At 34.9% G+C, this 21,425-nt stretch overlaps 2 protein-coding genes across 7 annotated transcripts in view; one reads left to right on the forward strand and one right to left on the reverse strand.

Moving 5' to 3' along the window:
- The window catches only part of LOC127846708 (GMP reductase 2-like), a 30,502-nt gene extending 22,434 nt beyond the window's left edge, over positions 1-8,068 (reverse strand). The window contains exons 1-3 of the mRNA XM_052378207.1: positions 7,884-8,068; positions 6,237-6,356; positions 4,014-4,097 (exon numbers count right to left, since the gene is read on the reverse strand). Of these exons, the coding sequence (XP_052234167.1) occupies positions 4,014-4,097; positions 6,237-6,356; positions 7,884-7,970 (291 nt within the window). The 5' untranslated portion in view covers positions 7,971-8,068. The remainder of the gene's footprint in view (positions 1-4,013; positions 4,098-6,236; positions 6,357-7,883) is intronic.
- The window catches only part of LOC127846702 (endonuclease/exonuclease/phosphatase family domain-containing protein 1-like), a 182,249-nt gene that overhangs the window by 129,030 nt on the left and 31,794 nt on the right, over positions 1-21,425 (forward strand). For 3 of the 6 annotated variants that reach the window (XM_052378192.1, XM_052378196.1, XM_052378199.1), the window contains exon 1: positions 8,087-8,244. The exons of the other annotated variants lie outside the window; for them this stretch is intronic. The gene's annotated coding sequence lies outside the window, so the exon portion shown is untranslated. Of the gene's footprint in view, positions 1-8,086; positions 8,245-21,425 lie in introns of those variants that run through there. 6 annotated transcript variants of the gene reach the window in all.

Here is a 21,425-nt window from a genome sequence, read left to right on the forward strand (position 1 = left end):
AGACTCATTATTTCCCATGATTGATACAAATTATCATGATATAAAGCAAGTCTGTTGTATATTAAATAGTATTTTTTAGTGTGCATATTCCACCCATGGATGAAAGTTACAAAGTTGGTTGTTAAAGCTATTAAACAATGTAAAAAGTATTCAAGTCTTTTTTATTTAAGTCAAATGCATGCTATATTTGTTATAAACATACATATGATATACACTCAACAAAAGTTTAACGATCACTATAATACACTACACACCTGGCGTGTTTAATAGTCTCTATTGAAGCAATATAGTATAATACATGTGAAAGGTGCTTATACCTATAAATATATATATAAAAATATGTTAACTATTATTATAAAAAGCTTTTACAACAGAGTAATGAGATATATAGAACACTTAAAGGTTAATGCAAGTACACTGTAACTCCAATATAACGCGGATGACGGAGTCCAAGCCACGCAACAGCGTTATAAACGGACAGCGTTATAAGTTTTGAGCTTATTTATTTAAGGGGGCTATAAAAACAGCTATAGTTTAGCCTATAATATAGGTCCTGTGTATTGTCATGCTGTGTTGTCATCCGCAAATATATGCTTTTAAACCGAATAAAACGATAACAGTAAACATACCGCTTTTCTAATGTGCACATTTATCCGATAATCCAATATAATTACAACATCACTTATGAAAAAAAATAACGTTAAACATTTATGACAAGAAATATGTTTACGAATTTCAAAAACAAATTCATATGCCTACGCCATTTTTCAGAAAAAATAGTACAGTGCATTATGGGACACAGCTTTCATTGGACGAGCGAATTTAAATTTAGATTGAATGCAATACGATACATGTACAAAAAAAATGTTTTATTGCGTCATACGCAGCATGCAAAAAACGGGCAAAATTTTAAATGCATCTCTGTTAACTATTACACTGCTTTAGCATGTAAATAAATCGTCAGGATTTTTTAATTTATTTTTTGTATAGGTACTGAAACTTTAAACATACACAAAGATCTTTTTATTTATCAAACATGTATAGTATATAATAAACAATAACACTTACACAGCCATAGTTTATACAATGAAATACAATACACGATAAATACAAAACATAAACAGGTAATCGTTTTAAATAACTTTAATTATTCCGCTTGCACTTGCCTTATTGAAATTAGTGCACCGAACTGCTTTGATAGGGAATACATGTAATAAATACGGACTCGCGAGTTTTCACACCTTTATTGACATTACACATCAGATTAACGCCAATTAGCTGTCGAGTGTCGTTTAACCTCTAATCGATTAAAATCAGTTAAAAGGACGGATAAAGCAATCAAGCTGTCATCGCCGGCTTCTTAGAATTTTCTGAGAGTTGCATAACATGGATTTGAATCAGAAATGGAAGGTTGGAGAAAAAACGGGATCCAAGGACCCCCGCGTTATATTGGACACAGCGTTATAACGGACCGCACTATATTGGAGTTACAGTGTATACATAAGGTTAAATTGCCTGAATTTTAAATTTTCAAAAATAAAAAAATAATCGGTTTAGACAGTTTTATTATTATTTTTTTGGTCGACTGCTCACTTTTCATGCTTTTATTTTTATTTATCCCCCCCGACTCAATTTTGTTGAAAAATTTCCTGTAAAACAAATAAAAAAAATGCTGGCCTAAATCACAATAAAATTATTGTACATTGATTTATTGCTCTTATTTCAATATAACTATAATTTTCCGACACTTTAATTTGTGTTTCTAATTTTTCTGACACATGTAATTTTTGAATATTTTTCGTACCTAAATTTTTGGACACGAAAAACAATTATTATTTTTAAGTGTCTGAAAACTTAGTGTAATTATGGTAATCCAACTGGGTAACTACATGTAGCTTCTTAGAAAAGCTTGAAACCTTTCTACCATTTAATTTGCTTATATCTAAAAAGAATAAAGATTCGGGCTCATTAAATGTGACTGTAAATTAAGTAATATCAGTAATGTTATATAATTGTTGTCTGATTTAGTTCTCTTAAAAGTAAGAAACATTTGCTTTGTTCTTGGCTCCATGTTCTTGGCCTGTCTAATTTCAGTACTCAAGAGGGATGTCCATCTGTGCAATCTTCAAGAACAATTTAGTTTACCGTAATAACTCTATGTTTTCGGACACTCTAAGTTTTCGGACACCCCTTTTTTTAGCAAAAATTATTATTTTTCGTGACTCTTAATTTTCAGACACACGAGTTTTCGACCATAATTAATGTCTCTAAGTTTTCGGACAGTATATTTACCAGCGCTATTTTACCAAATGTTGGTCCTGTTTTTCGATATCTAATGACACTTTGATCATGGGTTTTTACAACCAGATTAACATCATAAAACATGGCAGGTGCATGCCTGAGGGCAACGGACCATTACATTTGTGTTATTGTGTAAATTACCTTGTAAACCGGTATTAAACAATTGTTTCGCCCGATAGTATAAGCGCTGTGACAATTACCAGGGGTAGTGCCAATTACTCGTTCAATTATCAACCGCAATGGTACTACACCTTCTCAGTAAAATGACTGTGACAAATAATTAACGCTTCAAAGTGTGATGGAAGGTGTTAGACAACAAGTATCGGAAATGAACAAACAAAGAATTCATATATTGCTTTTTTTATCGCGTGAATTACAGGTTCATACTAGCGATTATCGGTACATCACTTGCCCATCTTTGAACTCGTTGGTCAAAGTACAACCTTGTAGTAACTTTCTGTCAAATAAATTAAGCATTTAAAATTATTTAAAATGCATTGCAAACATATATAACTAATTTATACTATACGGCATGGTATTTTACAAGCGCGTGCTATTACATGTATTCGTTGATACAATTGACGCTGTTTTTGGACACTTCAATTTTCGACTCTAAGTTTTCGGACACCTGTATTTTGTGCATATTTTTTTATCTAAATTTTTGGACACGAAAAAAAGTAATTTTTTTTAAGTGTCCGAAAACATAGAGTAATTACGGTATATCCCTGTATCCTAAGCTTTTGCTGGTCTGTTTGTTTGGTTTTTTGTTTTTCAACACTATTTCAGTCATTTCATGGCAGTTAGTTACTCACACCTTTTTCTAGTTAATAAAACTAAATAAAACTAGTTAATAAAACTTTGTGCAACAAAGGTTTTCCTGCTTTAAAAATAAAACTTTTAAACGGACATAATCTCAAAGCAAACGGACAGATCCCAAAACTTTAATTGTAAACAGAAACCACAATTTTCAATTATTTTTATTTAAAAACAAGTGTCTATTGATTGTTTTATCTTAATCTTATTTCATTAACATCTAATAAAGTATATAACCATAATTTATATGATTTTGTTCTGCGAATTTGATTTCTTATAGAGTTATAATTTTTTTAATTATGTTAAATTATTAAATTTTCCCAAATCAGTGGACTTTTAAGTTTAATTGCTTTTTTCCCAAAATGGCCATGAAAAGGCCCGATGTTTCAAAATTTGTTGAATTAAAAAAAACAACACCTATATGGTCCATTTTGTTGACAAAAAAATCCAAAATTTGCCATTTTATCAAGTAAAAAAATCCTTATTTGACCAGACTGCTTTCCCCAAATGGTTAGGAAAACCCCTGTGCACAAACTGAAGCCAGTTACAACCCCTGTGCACAAACTGAAGCCAGTTACAATCCCTGTGCACAAACTGAAGCCAGTTACAACCCCTGTGCACAAACTGAAGCCAGTTAAAACCCCTGTGCACAAACTGAAGCCAGTTAAAACCCCTGTGCACAAACTGAAGCCAGTTAAAACCTGTCATACATGAATCAGATATAGGTGCAGACCGACCATCAAAATAATTTAATGACCAATGCCAGCACACATTCAATTGGGAGGCCAGAAGAATCATTTCTTTTATCCTGAGATTTGTAGTCCAAACTGAGCTAACTTAGCAGGCGTGTGTTTGCAGATTTTATGGAGTATTAAAAGTGATGCACACTAGAAACTTACTTGCAAAATGTCCTTGTTTTCAGCAGCAAATTCTGTCCATTCCTCAACACTGTAGTGTTTGTGTATCACAGTGAACATCAGGTGCTGAAACAGTGTGTATAGCAGTGAACACCATCAGGGGTTTTTTACCTTATATAACAGACGCCGAATATCGGTGTCCTCCCCCACCAAACTAGGCTGTTTTTTTCCCCTTTCAGAACCAAAAATTCCCCTTAAAAAAAAAAAAAAAAATTTTTTTTTTTTTTTAATAGAAAGATGTGTCTCATGATTATAATATCTCAATTCTATTTCAATTTAATCTTGCCAAACGTAATAAATTATGAAAAAAACAATGAATATAGTGCAAACATGTACAAATGTATTGTAATAATGAGAGAGTATGTAAACAAATCCCCCAAAAAGGGGAACAACGCGAAAATTCCCACGCGCACAATTTTTCTCCAAAGTGGAAAATCCCGCATAAAATTTCCCCCACATAAGGGCTAAAGGCCCCTTCCCCCACAACCCCAAAAAACCCCTGACCATGTGCTGAAACAGGGTTAATTATTAAGTTTGCCACAGCAAGACTTTATTTTTTTCCAGAGCCTTTCGCCCTGCAGGGTCAGTAGGCCTGACAGTCCTTTCCCCCTTTCACTTTTATCTTCTCACCCTGCATTTTGAAAGAGTAAATATCTTCTCGTTTTGATAACCTTTCTCTCTTTTCCCTGTCTCTATCACCTTGAGGATATTTTAAAATGCTGAGTTTTAATATTTCAGACACATTTTACTGAAAGACATGTTTGATTGACAAATGCTTCTGATCACAAATTATTCTGTCTATTAATAATTATTTTTTCCGTACAATTAATTTATTTTAAATAAGACTAACAACTGTTGATAACATGCAAGAAAAAAATTGTAGATGAACAAATGCATACACATACAAGTTTGAATCTTTTTTAAAGATAGTAAATAAAACAATAGAAATTATTAATCTTACCTCAATAAAATTTCAGTTTATAGTGGTGATAAATGTTATGTCTATTGTGCCATGCAATACAAGATTGAGAAACAAATATTACCTTAATTTGTGTGATTATTATTATTGTATTACCAGGGTTTTTTCTCCACTTTTTTGGAAGATAGCCCATGGCTTTGGAATTGGGAATTTTATCGGCATTTTCATGAAATTGGGAAAATAAATTCATTGGCCTTTTTTTTCACACAAAAAGTCCACTGATTAGGGAAATACTAAATTTGATATAACTCTGTATAATCATTCAAATTAAAAGAACAAAATCATATATACTTTGTTAGATGTAATTGAAATAAAATTGATATAAAATACGCACTAGACACTTCTTTCTAAAAAAATTTTTTTTTTTTTTTTGGGGGGGGGGGGGGGAATTGGGAATTTTTTGCCACATTTTGGGAAAAAAGTATACTTTTTGGGATTGGGAACATAGCCGAATTTCGGCTATAAAATCGGGCTAAAAAAAACCCTGATTACTGTTGTTATCATTAATTATTAAAATTAGTTATTATTATTACCATTAATTAACATTATTTTAATTGACAAAACTGTTTTAGAAAACTTAAACATGAAAAAGTTAACTGAAATTTGTTAAATACAAGCCAATGCATGTATCCCGGAAAAACTACTTTTTGGAAAAACCCACTAATCTGCTGGTACAAATAAAGCTGACCTATTTATAATCCTTTCAAAGTCACACACTGTATCAACTGTTATGATTTAAAGTAAGCTATCATTGGTTGATATAATGGACCAGCGTTGTTTGTACGGGGGTGATTAGTGGGGTTTTCTAAACTCGTGCTTTTCCGGGATAAGTCTATTGATATTTTAGTGTAATACATAGATTTGAGCTTCTTTCTGGAAAAACATCTTAATGCCTTCCCTGATTAGCAGTGCACAATGCACCTGGAGTGTGAATGTGCAGTTTGCACAGGATAATCAGGGATAACACTTTCCAATTTCATTGATTTTTTTTTTGTTCAAAGGAAGTCTCTTACAGAAAGTCCTGTTCCTGACTTGCCTTTTACGCACATGCATTAAGCCCAGTTTTCCTTGCACAAGACTCAATTTTGAGTTTGTTTAAATCTACCTTGGAGACAGCTTTTGCCATCTCAAACGTGCCTGTGGGCGAGGTTAATAAAGAATATATTACAAAAATAATAAAAGTAAAATAAAAAAAAAAAAAAAATTAAATAAATAAAAAAATCTACCTTGGCGACAGCTTTTGCCATCTCAAACGTGCCTGTTGTGTCCATGTTCGCCACCATCACTGGGATACCTGTGTAGGTCTGGCCTGAGTTACGGAACTGGAATGTCCGGACCAAGTCAACCTGCAAAAACATAACTGAGAGATAAAATAGAAATGGGGAACAAAAGTGTCTGCATTATTAACGCTTTAATAGGAAATTCAATGAAAAATAATTAAAACCTGTAGTAAACAAGTTACTGTTACCTTGACCTTTGACCTAGTGACCTGAAAATTAATAGGCGTCATCTGCCAGTCATGATTAATGCACCTATGAAGTTTCATGATCCTAGGCGTAGGCATTCTTAAGTTTTCATCCGGAAACCATTTTACTGTTTTGAGTCACTGTGACCTTGACCTTTGATTTTCAGTGACCTGAAAATCAATAGGGGTCATCTGCCAGTCATGATCAATGTACCTATGAAGTTTCATGATCCTAGGCGTAAGCATTCTTGAGTTATCATCTGGAAATCCTTTTACTTTTTCGAGTCACTGTGACCTTCACCTTTGACTTAGTGACCTGAAAATCAATAGGGGTCATCTGCCAGTCATGATCAATGTACCTATGAAGTTTTATGATCCTAGGCCTTAGCATTCTTGAGTTATCATCCAGAAACCATCTGGTGGACGGACCGACATGTGCAAAACAATATACCCCCTCTTCTTCAAAGGGGGGCATAATAAATTGAAACGCAGCTCGGGACACATCTTTATTTTATTGTCCTATCTTTTAACTATCAAACTCTTCTCACTTTACTATTTTCTCCCTCCTTACCTTACTCTAACCACTTGTCATGTATTTGTCAAGTTTGATAAATTTGAAAGGTGATGTACAGTAGTGATAGTGATACAAGCGACGTATGATGTAGATGTAATTTGAAAGGTGATGTAGAGAAAGGTGATGTAGTGATTTTGATTCTTGAGGTTCTGCAGTGTTTTTTTTCATTCAAATTTGGGTCAGGGGGGGGGGGGAAATGCCCAATTGAAACAAAGTATATATTTTTCCCAATCGAGACCTAAGCTACAAATTCCAAAAGGAAGGTTTCCAAAAAACAAATAAATATGTACATTTTTTTCACTATATTTTCCATAAGCTAAACCTTAGTAAATGTAATATTAATATTATATACTATATATATATATATATATATATATATATATATATATATATATATATATATATATATATATATACTTATTCTCAATCATGAAGTATACTTTTAGGAAAAAAGAAAACACTTATGTCCCAATTTTAGTAAAACAATATGATTTTCCCCAATCCAAAGGGACCCGGCCCCACTCCCAAAACTATGAAAAAACACTGTTCTGGGTTCGATCCAGGAGGATCAATAGCTGGAAGTCGGAATATTGCAACTAAGGTTCGATCCCCAAGGAAGATCTTTTTTTATTTGACCTTTTTCTTGATTTTAAGAATTAAATGTATTCCAAATATTACAGTTTTGTAACTTAATTCATTAGTTATTATACTTCAAAAACATGAAAATAGGTGAACAAGTCATAATAATTTATTGTTCATATTATTGTTACATTTTCAGAAAAAAATGTGTCACATTTTTCGTAAATGCAACATTCCAATTTAGAAAATACTTACATCGGATCGGCTTCGCAATGTACTTCTTTTTGGTCGAAACAAAACATCCTTGAAGTCGAGTTTTATGTCGTTGTCAATTCGTGGCATCGTTGAATTAGATGTCTAATAGTTCTATTGTTTATGCCAAATATTATCCACAAAACGTCCTTGTCCGACTTTTGGTTCCCTCGCAAATCGGAGTTTGGTACCCGGTTTTGCATTTGTATTCTATAGGCGTAAGGCGTAAATTCAAGGGAACCATAACTACTAAACGGATTTTTTTCTAGAGAGTACTCAGGGAAAGATAAAACGCCCATTGTGCAAAGTTGATTTCCTGATTGGGATTTAGATAATCTTATCCAGAGAGATATCGATGCTTCAGGTATGATGATTGTTTATGCTTACGTAATATGAAACACAGAAAATCGGCCAATGATTACATAATAAAGATGTTCATAATTATTCAAAATGAAGATAAGTATTATTACTTTGAATAATCGCTCCTTATGTCAATGATTCGCCCTATAACGTCTCGTTCCATATTGACACAAGAAAGCCATTGATGCAAACCATCAAAGCGGCGCCGTTGTATATTTAAGCATACTAAAACTATTACTTGTATCATAAGAAATACACAGTTTAATACACAGTTTGATGTGTAAATTATAGAATAGAATGTGGTGACATAGGACTATCAATCTACATGTAAGTATCGTTAAATTACCTCTTCTCGAACCTCACCTTTTTTCGAACCCTTCACTTGTTCACATTTCATACGCATGCGCGCACCTGCACTTCGTCACCGATTTTTGTGTATAAGTAATTTGTTTACGCCGCTTCGCATGTAGCGTTAAATCAACAAAAATGCGTCAAAAACCTGTAGAATACACTACGCGACCCGTGATTTTTGCTGCGATTCTCGCATCACCGCAATCGATGCAACGTGACAAATTGCGGTGTTTCCGAGCGACAAGAAAATTTGGGTGATGTCTCGGCGACCGTCGCGCGATGTATCTCGCTGTTACGCAATCAGCGCGAATCACCGCAAATCACCGCGAACCGCCGTGGTTCACCTTTTTAAGAGATTTACATTAAGGGTTACACTACATTACATGTACATGTAACATATATGCATACACTTACATTAGACATTGCAATAATAAAGCTTTTGTTGTTGTTGTATGCAATGGGCGTATTAGCTAAAATACTCCCGTTCCGACATGAACGTGATGAAGTAATGTCGGAAGCTTTAACGGCTCCAAATTAATATAACAGCGCAGAAGAATGATCATGCAATAATTATTTAACATAACATGTTAACATTATTTAACTAATTGCATTAGCAGAATGTTTATTAAAACTTACAATCAATTATATTCCAGGCCCGAATACACTGCCACTGTTCAAATTCCATATTGTTGCAATATACATGTAGCGTATACAAGTCAAGGTATTATGTTTTACTTATATCAGTAACGCTACGGATACGGCGTGTTTGATTTGAATTGACTTTAAAAGAAATATCAAATTGTTGGCGATATAACTGTTTTAAAAATACCAAAGAAACATTTAACCGAAATCAACAGAATTCAATGTTCTCTGCGCTACGCAGTTTGTATAAAAAATCAATACTTGCACACTCGTTTACCTTTACCTTGCACATTGCCGCATAATTTTCGCGCTCTTTTGTCGGGAAATATACATGTACATGATGACTATATTGAAAGCATTTGTAAACGTTGTGTTAACATTAAAACATCGGAAGTGTGTTTCGGATTATAAATTTTTATTCTCATTTGGGAATTTAACGGAACATTTATACTTATGGTATATTTGTTTTGAATTGTATATTAATTTGTTACAACGCTTAACGTGTGAAAAAAAGTTTTGATAATATTATGCATTAATAGCACAATTTCCAGAAGGAAAACGCTTTTTTACATGAAGGCGTATGACGCAATAAAACGTTTTTTTGTAAGATCGTATTGTATCAATCTAAATTTAAATACGCTCGTCCAATGAAAGCTGTGTCCCACATTATGCGCTGTACTCTATACACTTCTGAAAAATGGCGTAGTCATATGGTTGTTTTAATGAAATTCTCAAACATATTTACCGACATAAATGTTCAAGATTATTTTTTTGATGTTGGATTATCGGATAATTGTGCACATAAGAAGCGTTATGTACATGTATAAAGTTATCGATACGATTCGGTTTCTATGCATGAATTGGCGAGTCATCGTTGTCACTGCGATCACGGCGAATTGCGGCGAATCGCAGCGAATCACCACAACATTGAGGGGATTTAGCGCGAAGATTATCTTGCTCTCGCGCGACGTCGGAGTGACGAGTCACATGAAATAGCGGTGATTTTCCACCCAAAAAGCAAAATGCCCGCCTTGACTTCGCAAATTAGGCAAAAATCACGGGTCGCGTAGTGTAAGTAGATAACCTGTCAATAATACCCACAAGGGGAGTTAGACAGTATAGATAGATAGAAAGATTAATCATAAAACACGTAAAAATTATAGTATTCCTTAATGCTTTTTACAGGGCTTTCCTTTGACCCGAGCTCCCGGGTTTTGACGCTTGAAAATTACAGAAGACCCCTTTTTTACTCTTGAGAAAATTACGTCATGCGTCACATTTGACCCGGGGGAATATACCGACTTGCGTCAACGAGATCAAAAGTTGTTAATTGGCTCGGGGCGGTGTATCTCATTTAGTACACGCTAATCGTTAACGCCCGTTTCCAATCATCGAAGCACAAGTCCACCCAGTAGGCGGATTTTGGTTAATTAAGAAATCTAGTATTGACCAATTAAAACACTGCTGGTTCGATGACGCGTGTATTAACTTTCCATTATTTATCATAGTGTTTGATATCAGCTGTTTGCGGAAAAGACGTGTATTAAACCCACCTTGTTGCAATAATCCAACTCCCAGCTATTGACCCTCTGAGCTGTACGTATGTACTCATAAAAGCTCAGAGCATTTAAGAAGAACTATAAATCCACCAAAACAGAATGGACTCATCCGCGTCAGTTTTAATAATATTCAACATAAAATAATAACATCCATATCCACAGAACACCGTAAAGCATATTTTGAGATATTTCCAGAGTATGTCAGAATGTATTTCCAAAGCTGAATGCACCCATCACTGTTTTACTTCATGATTGCTCAGTTCAAAGACGCGCAAAAGTTATGCTGGCATATGTACTGTCTACAACGTCAAATTACACGCTTTGCATCAAAGTTGCTAAAAATAACTATAGAACCGATACAACTGGCCTTGTGGCAAAGTGACAATTTTTGCATGAGCTAATTGATTACAAAATACATGTAGGCGTAATAATTGACCGTTTGATAAGGCATAGAAAACGGCATGTTTGTCGCACTTCTTCAGTGAAGATGGCACATGAAATAATTAAAGGGCGTCAGAATTTTTGATGGGATTAAATACGGAGGCACCTTTATCGGTGAGTAGAAATAATTTCCTTTTATAGTTTACCGATATATATAGGCTATTGTGTTTAGGTGCCACCCGTATGTTGTTGTTTTTTTGTGATAGCCAGCGGAAATGTAGTTCTGGCTACCATAACTTTAAATGTCGCTTTTTATAATTTTTGACTGGCGCGACTTTATACAGGTATGTCAATACTATATAAACTGTACGCTGTAGTTTCTTTAGCTAGCGGAATTTTTTTTTTTCACATTTTGTATTTCAGTGAGTGACTTTCCATCCCAGAATGTGCTGCGCTGGTTTCAGGACATGTGCAAGAGAAGAAAGTGATAGTTTGCTGGTTTTATGGTAGTTGTGTGTGTGTGTGGTGTAGTCATAGTGTTGTTTTATTACATTTTCTTTACTAGGGCACCCAAATGAGATCACTTTTTAAATGCATGAATGATTTATTTATTTGCTCAAATGATTGTTGGTTTGTAGAACATATGACATATTGTTTTGCTGTATACATGAAGTAAATGTTGTATTAGATTACATATTTTGTATGTAAACTTTGAGATTTTGTGTAGGACATATGACATATTGCTCTCTGAGATGTTGTGTAAGACATGATTTGACATATTACTCTTTGAGATGTTGTTTAGAACATATGACATATTACTCTGCTGTATACATGAAGTTAATGTTGTATTAGAATACATGTTTTGTATTTATTAATCATTGAAATATTGTGTTTAAATGCATGGTGTTGTAGTGACAGTACAATGTAAGAAATAAATGTTAACATACATGTATCTTTTAATTTGTTGCTTTTTATATATTACATGTATATCTCAGTAATTTGCTTAAATTGCAAAAAATCATTGACTCTCCTGCGTTATTATTAGGACTCTTAGAAGTTTGATTTTGACTCTTGAAAATATGGTCCCAAGAGTCCTTGACTCTTGAGATTTGAGGTCTAAGGAAAGCCCTGTTTTTACATATGTAATGATTTTCATTTAAAAAAAACCCAAAAAACATGATCTTATTTTCGTTATCAACTTTGCGTGACAATTTACACAAATCAGCTTCTGTAATAAGTCACATTACCATGGTCGAATTAATTTTTAATGGTGTACACTGAAGGGTTCGAAAGCAGGTACTCGTTGTTTGGGCGGCATTGAAATTTTTACATGATATGGTGGTGCTGGAAACTTGCAAAAAATCTGTTTTCGAACCCTTCAGTGTACACCATTAAAAATTAATTCGCCCCATAATTTGACCATGGTAACATGACTTATTATTTGTGTAAATTGTCAAGCAAAGTTAAGTTGAGTACAAAAATAAGACCATGTTTTTATGAGTTTTTTTAATGAAAATCATGACATATGTGAAAAGCATGATTTTTACATGTACTGTTCTATGATTAATATACCAATTCTACAGGTTTTTGACGCATTTTTGTTGATTTAACGCTACGTGCGAGTCGGCGTCAACAGATTCCTTATACACAAAAAACATGTGTGAAATGTTAACAAATGAAGGTTTCGAAAAGAGGTGAGGTTCGAAAAGAGGTACATTCAAAGGAAAAACATACTAAAAGATCACAGTTTTACTGTAAAATTGTCATGTAAAAACCTGTTTAACTAAACATATTCATGTACATTTATGAAGTACCCAGAGCCAAGAATGGTCAATTAAGCAGTAGATAACTTCTTGATTCTGGTTTCTCTATTGATCCTCATATTTACAAAATGCAACACATATGCGCAAGTGGCAACAATTGTTTGAAAGTGGCAATAAAAGAGCCCTGGTGTGCTTATCTGTACAAGAAGGAAACTCATCCAAAGTTAAGCATACTAGGACACCAACGTGCTTGCAAACAAGCCCCAAGGGATTTGTTTGTTATCAGATCAGAGCACTTATAAGCATCTTCTATGACATCATCTGGTTTCTGCTTGGTTAGGCACACACTTGCACTCTCCATTAAAATTGAGACAGCTTTATTGATTTTTGTATTCTTATTACTAGCGATCATTTGGTAATGTTTTAGCGTACTGTATGCTGATGTTCAGAGTTTGAAATGTAAATAAGTGTAACTGAAAGTATTTATTTTTTTAACTGTAACACACTTGTCTGTTCTTGATCGTGATGAATTTTGACATGAATAAGGGGCATACAGTTGTTATTCCAACAAGTGCGGATGTATGTATTGTTTGGCAGGAGAATCATCACATGTAATGATTTTAGAAATTATCGTACATTTCTACGATGTTACACAACTGTCAGAAATATTGACAATGTAAGGTAGAAAACAAAAAAATCTGATTTATTATATATGAACATGTTTTTTTCAAAGTGATTAAACATGTGGTACATTTTAATTAATTTTTATTAATACTTAAAAAAAGTGCACATTAAAAATTGCATTTGCTTACTTTTTTTCTTCATTTTTACAGAATCCGGGTCGTTTGGCCCTAATACCTGGTTGCCGTTGAGTCGTTTCGCCCTAATTCCCGGGTCGTTTCGCCCTAGTTTTTATGTACACAGCAATTCAAAAGGATTTATCTTTAGAATGTCACAAGCTGAATTCATACTTCCCTTTGAACTATGACAACAATGTTTTGGGAAAAGGGGATAATACGAAGCACGTATCTGGCAAACTACTGTATTGTTTCTTTCAATATTTACCATATAATTTACACACAACAATGTGTCTAATATTCTATATAGTCTAGGGTAAACAAGTCACGGATACATACAAAACGAACAAAATCACAATTGACGTCTCTTTCATAGGTGTATTTCACGGGTAATATATCCGTGTGTAAGAGGTGTGAAAGGTGTTATATACAACGTAGTTTAATTAATTATTTAATTAAAGATGATTGGTATGTTAATTAATCGTAATTCAAACTAAAATAAGGGCGAAACAACCCACTTATGAGGGCGAAACGACCCAGGGCAAAATGACTCAGGGTTCCCTAGGGCGAACAGATTTTAGGGCGAAACGACCTGAGACCATTTTTACATGAAGAGATTTTTAACCCTTTGCATGCTGGGAAATTTGTCGTCTGCTAAAATGTCGTCTGCTGAAAGGGTTAAAAGACTCTTACTTACAAGAGTGCTTGGATTCAGTGCAAAGAAGAATTTTCTTGATTATTTGGCATGAGAATTAATGTTATTTCTCTCACAATTTAGTGACATGCCTTTACCATTGACTTTCAAACATGTATACCCAAAAATGTAAAAAACAAAACAAAAAGATTCCTTCATAAAAGGCTGATTCCCTTGGTGGAAGCCTTTTTAATATCAATTCATCTGCTCTGTTGAATATTGTCTAACTTAAAATGAAGTTGATGTCAAGGTCTGAATGAGCTCAGGTGTTATGAGTGTTCTGAGTGTTTGATGGAAATATCAAAGCTAATTAGTAAGTAATATTGATGTGGTCGAATGTTCAAATTAGGATTAGACAAGAATATTGTCTTTCTGAATGAGTCCTGAAGAAAGTCAATCTTACGGTCAAAATGAGGTTAAGCGATGCTAGGGTTTAATCAAAGGTGAGTAGCACGAAACCAGCTGCAGCCTGGCAACATAGGTATAAAAGTAAAAAAAAAAAATATACATATTTTTTTGGAGGCGGGAATTTTCAGCTGAAACAGGGGAAAAAAGTATACTTTTTTCATGGGAGAAGCCGCCGATAATCGGTGGTAAAAAGTGCAAATCGAGGGCCCTGGTTCTTATATAACAAAATGACAATTTAGCGTGTTCAGTCATATAACTACATTTGTTGTATAGCTGTGGCATATTTTCAATAACGCATGTGTTTTATTAGTGTATATTAGTGTATATTTCAGGACATGTTATACTAATTATTATTTTTATAATTAATGAAACTAGTTCTACTCTGGAAATGTAATTTATTAATAATTTATAAAACTTCAAAATATACTTTTCTGTATAATAATGTGGATTTCTAATACAATTGCAAAGTACGAGTTTAATGCGAAGTACGGGTTAAATGGGGCAGGGTGGGATCTTGGTGCTAAAGGGAGCTGCAGCGCCCTCCTGTAGGCCAACCGGGAACACTACAAATGTAATTTGTGGGGGACACAAACAATATCTTTGTTTGGGCCTAACTGTCCAAGTTGGCTGGTGTGTGGGCAGTTGTAGACTCACTACAGTCAGTGTATACTCCTTAGGCTTTAGCCTTAGACAAACATTGGAGTACTCTTAAGTGTCAATTATAACTACAAGTGTAGGGTTACCATGTGTATGTAAGTGATTGATTACAATTTATAATTTACATGGACTGTGCTGATACAAAGTGTCTGTATTACTTAAGCTGAATTTGAATTATTAAATAATGTTTGTAATATAATTGTTTGTAGGCCAAAAAAGATATTGAGTTCTGATATGCAAGAATGATTGGTTAACTGTCTATATATACACATGTAGTTTTAAATTGAAATTTTAATTTGTAGGATATGTTAAAGGTTAGCGTAAGTAATATTTGTTGTCAAGACAAAGGTATTTTATAGTACTATATAAAAAATATTACCATTATACAAATATGCATTTTTATCCAAAGCAAAGCACCCGCATAAAATGTATTCATCAACTTTTACTTGACTTACAGTACAGCCAAAGCGGAACAAACGTATTTCGCGATCCTCGGCGGCAAGGCGAAACGAGTCGATGCCGCGTCAGTCGTTGAAGCCGTGTCAGTATGCGGCGGCAAGTCGCATTTCGCCGCGAAACTTCGCATCTGTCCGCCGAGGCATGCCGCAATCCGCGACATAATGCCGAGTCGATGCGCATCATGAAATAAAAAATCTTTTTAAAAATTATTAGTTACATGTAGTTAACAAATTTTGAAAGAACAATTATAATAATAATTAAAATCATAATAAATTTATTGTGCGCGGATTGTATTAGCATATACATGTAAGCATAGTTAATGTGTCTGGCCAATTATTAAGTTTGTTTCCCGCCCGTAGCGTATGTATTTCACACATAAACAAGGTCACGTAACTATGTTTTCGCACATACAAGTGGTCAAGGCTCCAGCATATGGTGGATTTATAAATTAATTGCATGTTGATTCCGCTATTATATTTTAGCTGAGAAAATTAGCAGTTTGAAGCCACATCAATAATCAAGACGGTGACGACGTATTTGTAGTTTTGTTAATTATCAGCTTATTATAACTATTGTTTGAATATGCGTATAAAAACACGTTTTATTTTGTTGATATTATACAGTTAATATCGCTACTAATTACCCGATAATCCCGTATATTCCAGTTTTAAAGCAAATGCTGGTAAATATTTACAATACACAAACATTCTCGATATTTCCTTAAGTATCAAATACATTTTGACATTTGTTACTATTTATAGAGGTGATGAAATAACGTCTAATCGGGGCGTTTTTTTTTTCTCCACTGAACACGCGATTTACTCCTGACGTGATGTTCATGTATTTATACAACATACACCCAAACTTTCCAAACAACGTTCTATATGTCTGCATAATTTTCGCGCGCTTTTTATGAAACAAAGGATATTTTAGCACTGTTTATTTGACGCTAGAATTTGCCAAAGGACGCGTTAGCATTAAAATTCGGAAGTGTGTTTCGGATTACAAATTTAATAATGATAATCGAACGAAACATAAACAGTTTTCGCGTAATTAATTCTACGCTACACATACATGTACAGGGGTTTTTTTTAGAGAAAGGGGAAGACGCTGGACGCTGGGTGAAAGGGGAAAAAAGAGTGCGAAAGAGACATATTAGGGGAAAAAATAAAAACTGTTCATTTCAATGTCTATAACTCATCAAAAGAGGCTTGTCTCCATCCTTTTTGTTCTAAAACACATTTAACACGTATTAAAGTCAAAGTCCTTAATTAAGTTGCAGGTGTAGATCTTATTATGGGAAATGTTTTCAACTATATTTCTGTACTTGGGCCGGGGGACGATGTCAATTTTGTGATTTCAATTTCATGATGAATGGGTTGACGATCTTGATCTGCTACAGTATTGGAAGGGAAAGGAGCAGCAGCTGCCGATTGTCTACTTTCACTTTCACAATGTTCGATGTTGATTACCTCAGAATCCTGATGGGTTATAACGGTTTTCGATGATTCTTTTTTAAAAAATGCCTCGATGCGTTCAGTATCTTCCGAGTCCGAATGTTTTATTTTGTTTGTGTGTAAGAACGCCAATTGTGAGACATTTTTTTCTGTTTTCACGTTTATATCTTGGCTTGCACATAGCCCGGATGAAAATTCGACTGGTTTCTGGTAATTTATTGACGAAACACCCTTCTCGCGCAAGACCGGTATCCAGTTAAATAGTCACATGATTATTACGATTAGTTGCCCAGTTTACATAACGTTATTTAAGAGCTATATTTAGAATAACTGGGATTCCCAGATTTTTTGTGTTCGTCTGGAGAGAGAGAGAAAGATCGTTGTACATGGTGCAAATTGGATAATTGTCGAATGCCCAAAGGAAAAATAAACATTTCTTTGAGAGAAAATATTATATTTTGGTGAAAAATGATATTTTTGGTGGGGAAATTGTATTTTGAGGGGAAAAATTCTGGTAGGGGAAGACGCTGAATATCGGCGTCACTTTCTTAGTAAAAAAAAACCCTGATGTATGTACATGTAGGTGGATATCTTTTCACTCGATCCGCCGCGTACGTATGCGGCGGATTTACTCCGCGAAAGTACGCGAGGTTAATTCAGACTCGGGGTCGTTGCGCGGATCGATGCTGAGTGCCACGGCGATACGCCGCGTGAACACACGATTCGGCCGCCGCGGACTAATAATCTGGCCGTGGCGTAGCCGCGGATTATGTTTGTGCCGCTTTGGCTGTACTGTATAAAACTGTAACTGTAACCAAGTTCCCCGTGCTGAAATGAATATGGTGTACACTTAGAACCTAGGAGGTTACGGGTTCGATCCCAAATGTGGGAGCGTTCTTTTTATCTCCCCCAACGACACCAAATACTGGTTCTTGACCCTTGAAACAGACTCCAGAGCTTTGCAATAAGCCTGAGGCTTTGATTATGCAATTGAGCTAAAATAAACAGGTTTAAACTACATGTAACACTGTAACGATTACCAGTTGTTGATCCACAGGTTCTCTCAGATACATGTAGAGACTGATAATATTTGTATTCCTGGACTCATAAAAATTATAGCGATATGCCTGTCAGGATATGTATGAGGTTCATTCAATATGACAGGTTTCGTCCTGACATCAATAATTCTATCTACAGAGCTTGTATACTTGCTAGGATGATGCCTTTGAATTCTAGCAATAAACCAGCATCACCTGAGGTCATTAGAGCTTGTATACTTGCAAGGATGATGCCTTTGAATTCTAGCAATAAACCAGCATCACCTGAGGTCATTAGAGCTTGAATACTTGCTAGGATGATGCCTTTGAATTCTAGCAATAAACCAGCATCACCTGAGGTCATTAGAGCTTGTATACTTGCTAGGATGTTGCCTTTGAATTCTATCAATAAACCAGCATCACCTGAGGTCATTTTGACCTTGACATTAACCATTTTTAATTCCCCCAACAGGCAGCATATAGGTTTCACACTGTCCGTCGGTCGGTCTGTCCGTCCATCATACTTTTCGTGTCCGCTCTCTAATTCAAGTACTCATCCAATTTTCACCAAACTTCATGAGAAGTTGTATCTAGATAATGTCTAGGCCAAGTTCGAACATGGGTCATGCCGAACCTAAATCTCACATCACCGCGTTTCGGCCAACGTGACAAATCGCGGTGATTCGCTGATTCATTGCGATTCGCTGCGATAACACTCTACAGGTGATTCGCAGTGATTCTGTCGTGATTTCACCCTGACCTTTCGCGATAAAGATCAGCTGTAGAATCATCACGAAACATTGTCATTCGCTGTGACTACTAGATTTAAATTTCACCTTATTAACTAATGTCAACATTATTGACGATCACATTAGATCGCGAAAATGTATTCCAATATGAAAGTAAACACCCTACATACTGAATGTCAAATCCTGATTTCCAAACAAGATCTTTATTTGTTAAAATAACAATTGTACAGTACAGTTTACGCAAAACCTTTTGTTTACCAAGTTTCTCTGCATCCACAACGAGTATTCACTCCGCATCATGCCGAGGCACTCGGCAATATTTGGCATACGGTATATAAGAAACATAAACAGATAATACCTGGATATTTTTTTACTTCTACGCGATTGTTTTAACATTTCGTCAGCTTTTCTGCATACTTCATACAATTACCATGGGATGTCATCCGTCAAAACAATGATTTCCTATGTCAGTAGAAATCGAAGAAATTTACACAGTTTAATCTTAGAAACGAGACTTAAATTGCTTTAAACGTCAAAAAAACGATATCTATAAGCATAATAGTTTCTAAAATACGCAGACGACACAGATATAAGTAATGTCTACTGATTGAATAAGTAATGTCTACTGATTGAATAAATTCAAATGTTTTTTTTTTAGCATACCTGAGCACAACGTGCTCATGGTGAGCTTTTGTGATCCTTTTTTGTCCATCGTGCGTCGTGCGCCGTCAACATTTGCCTTGTTAACTCTCTAGAGGCCACATTCATTGTCCAATCTTCATGAAATTTGGTTAGAAGATTGGTCTCAATGATATCTTGGATGAGATCGAAAATGGTTACGTTTGCTTGAAAAACATGGCTGCCACGGGGCGGGGCATTTTTCCTTTTATGGCTATAGTAAAATCTTGTTTACTCTTTAGAGGCCACATTTATTGTCTGATCTTCATGAAAATTGATCAGAAGATTCATCCCAATAATATCTTGGAAGAGTTTGAAAATGATGTTGGTTGGTTGAAAAACATGGCCGCCAAGGGGCGGGGCATTTTTCCTTATAATTGGATATATAGTAAAATCTTGTTAACACTCTAGAGGCCATATTTATTTTCTGATCTTCATGAAACTTGCTCAGAAGATTTGTCCCAATGATATCTTGGATGAGTTCAGAAATGGTAACCTTTGCTTGAAAAACATGGCTGCCAAGGGGCGGGGCATTTTTCCTTATATGGCTATATATGGCTATATAGTAAAATCTTGTTATATATGGCTATTGTAAAATCTTGTTAACACTCTAGAGGCAACATTTATTGTCCAATCTTCATGAAACTTGGTCAGAAGTATTATCCCAATAATATCTTGGACTAGTTCAAAAAGGATGCCGGTTGATTGAAAAACATGGCCGCCAGGGTTCGGGGCATTTTTTCTTATATGGCTATAGTAAAACCTTGTTTTCGCTCTAGAGGACACATTTAATTTCCGATCTTCATGAAACTTGGTCAGAAGATCAGTGGCCCAGATAATTATTTGGGAAATAGGGTTTTCACCCTTTGATTTTGAAAAATAGGGTGATTTCATTCTTGAAATAGGTTGAACTGAGTTATAAAACGACGGATTAAGTCAGATTGAAAACGCATGTATGTCGTCGTAAATTATTTGGTCAGACTCTTTATTTTACTATGAAATCTAGTCCGCAGAGCGTTTTATTTAGTTTGACTGTTTCTTGCTCAAACATCCAGGTGCTTGCTGAATGAAAGCATCGCCTCGTTACGATAATACTTCAAAAGAGAAAATACCGAAGATGAGAAAAGCATTTTCGATCGAAGCCATTGTATTGTACGCATCCCATTTGACGAGTTTGCGTAAAAGTCAAATTGGTTGCGTTTTCAATACGCATGATATTGTATTTCTTTGCTTTTTTAAACATTTTAATAGGGTAAAAGACGCAGATACGCAGCTTATCTGGGGCACTGGAAGATTTGTCCCAATAATATCTTGTTATCTCAGGTGAGCGACTTTGGGCCTTTCAGGCCCAGTTATGCCTGAATGTTGCTGACTGATCCCACAACTGGATTTCTCGATCGGGCAAGTACTGTAAAACCATTAAATTTCGTGTGGTACAAATTTTCGTGGATTTCGTTGGTCAGCTGAACCACGAATTCAAGTACCAACGATTATTTATACATTTTTAACCCAAAATCGGTCATTTCCGAATGTCATATCCGATTTTTTATTAA

Source organism: Dreissena polymorpha, chromosome 9 (assembly GCF_020536995.1).
Source record: "Dreissena polymorpha isolate Duluth1 chromosome 9, UMN_Dpol_1.0, whole genome shotgun sequence".
Lineage (NCBI taxonomy): Eukaryota > Metazoa > Mollusca > Bivalvia > Myida > Dreissenidae > Dreissena > Dreissena polymorpha.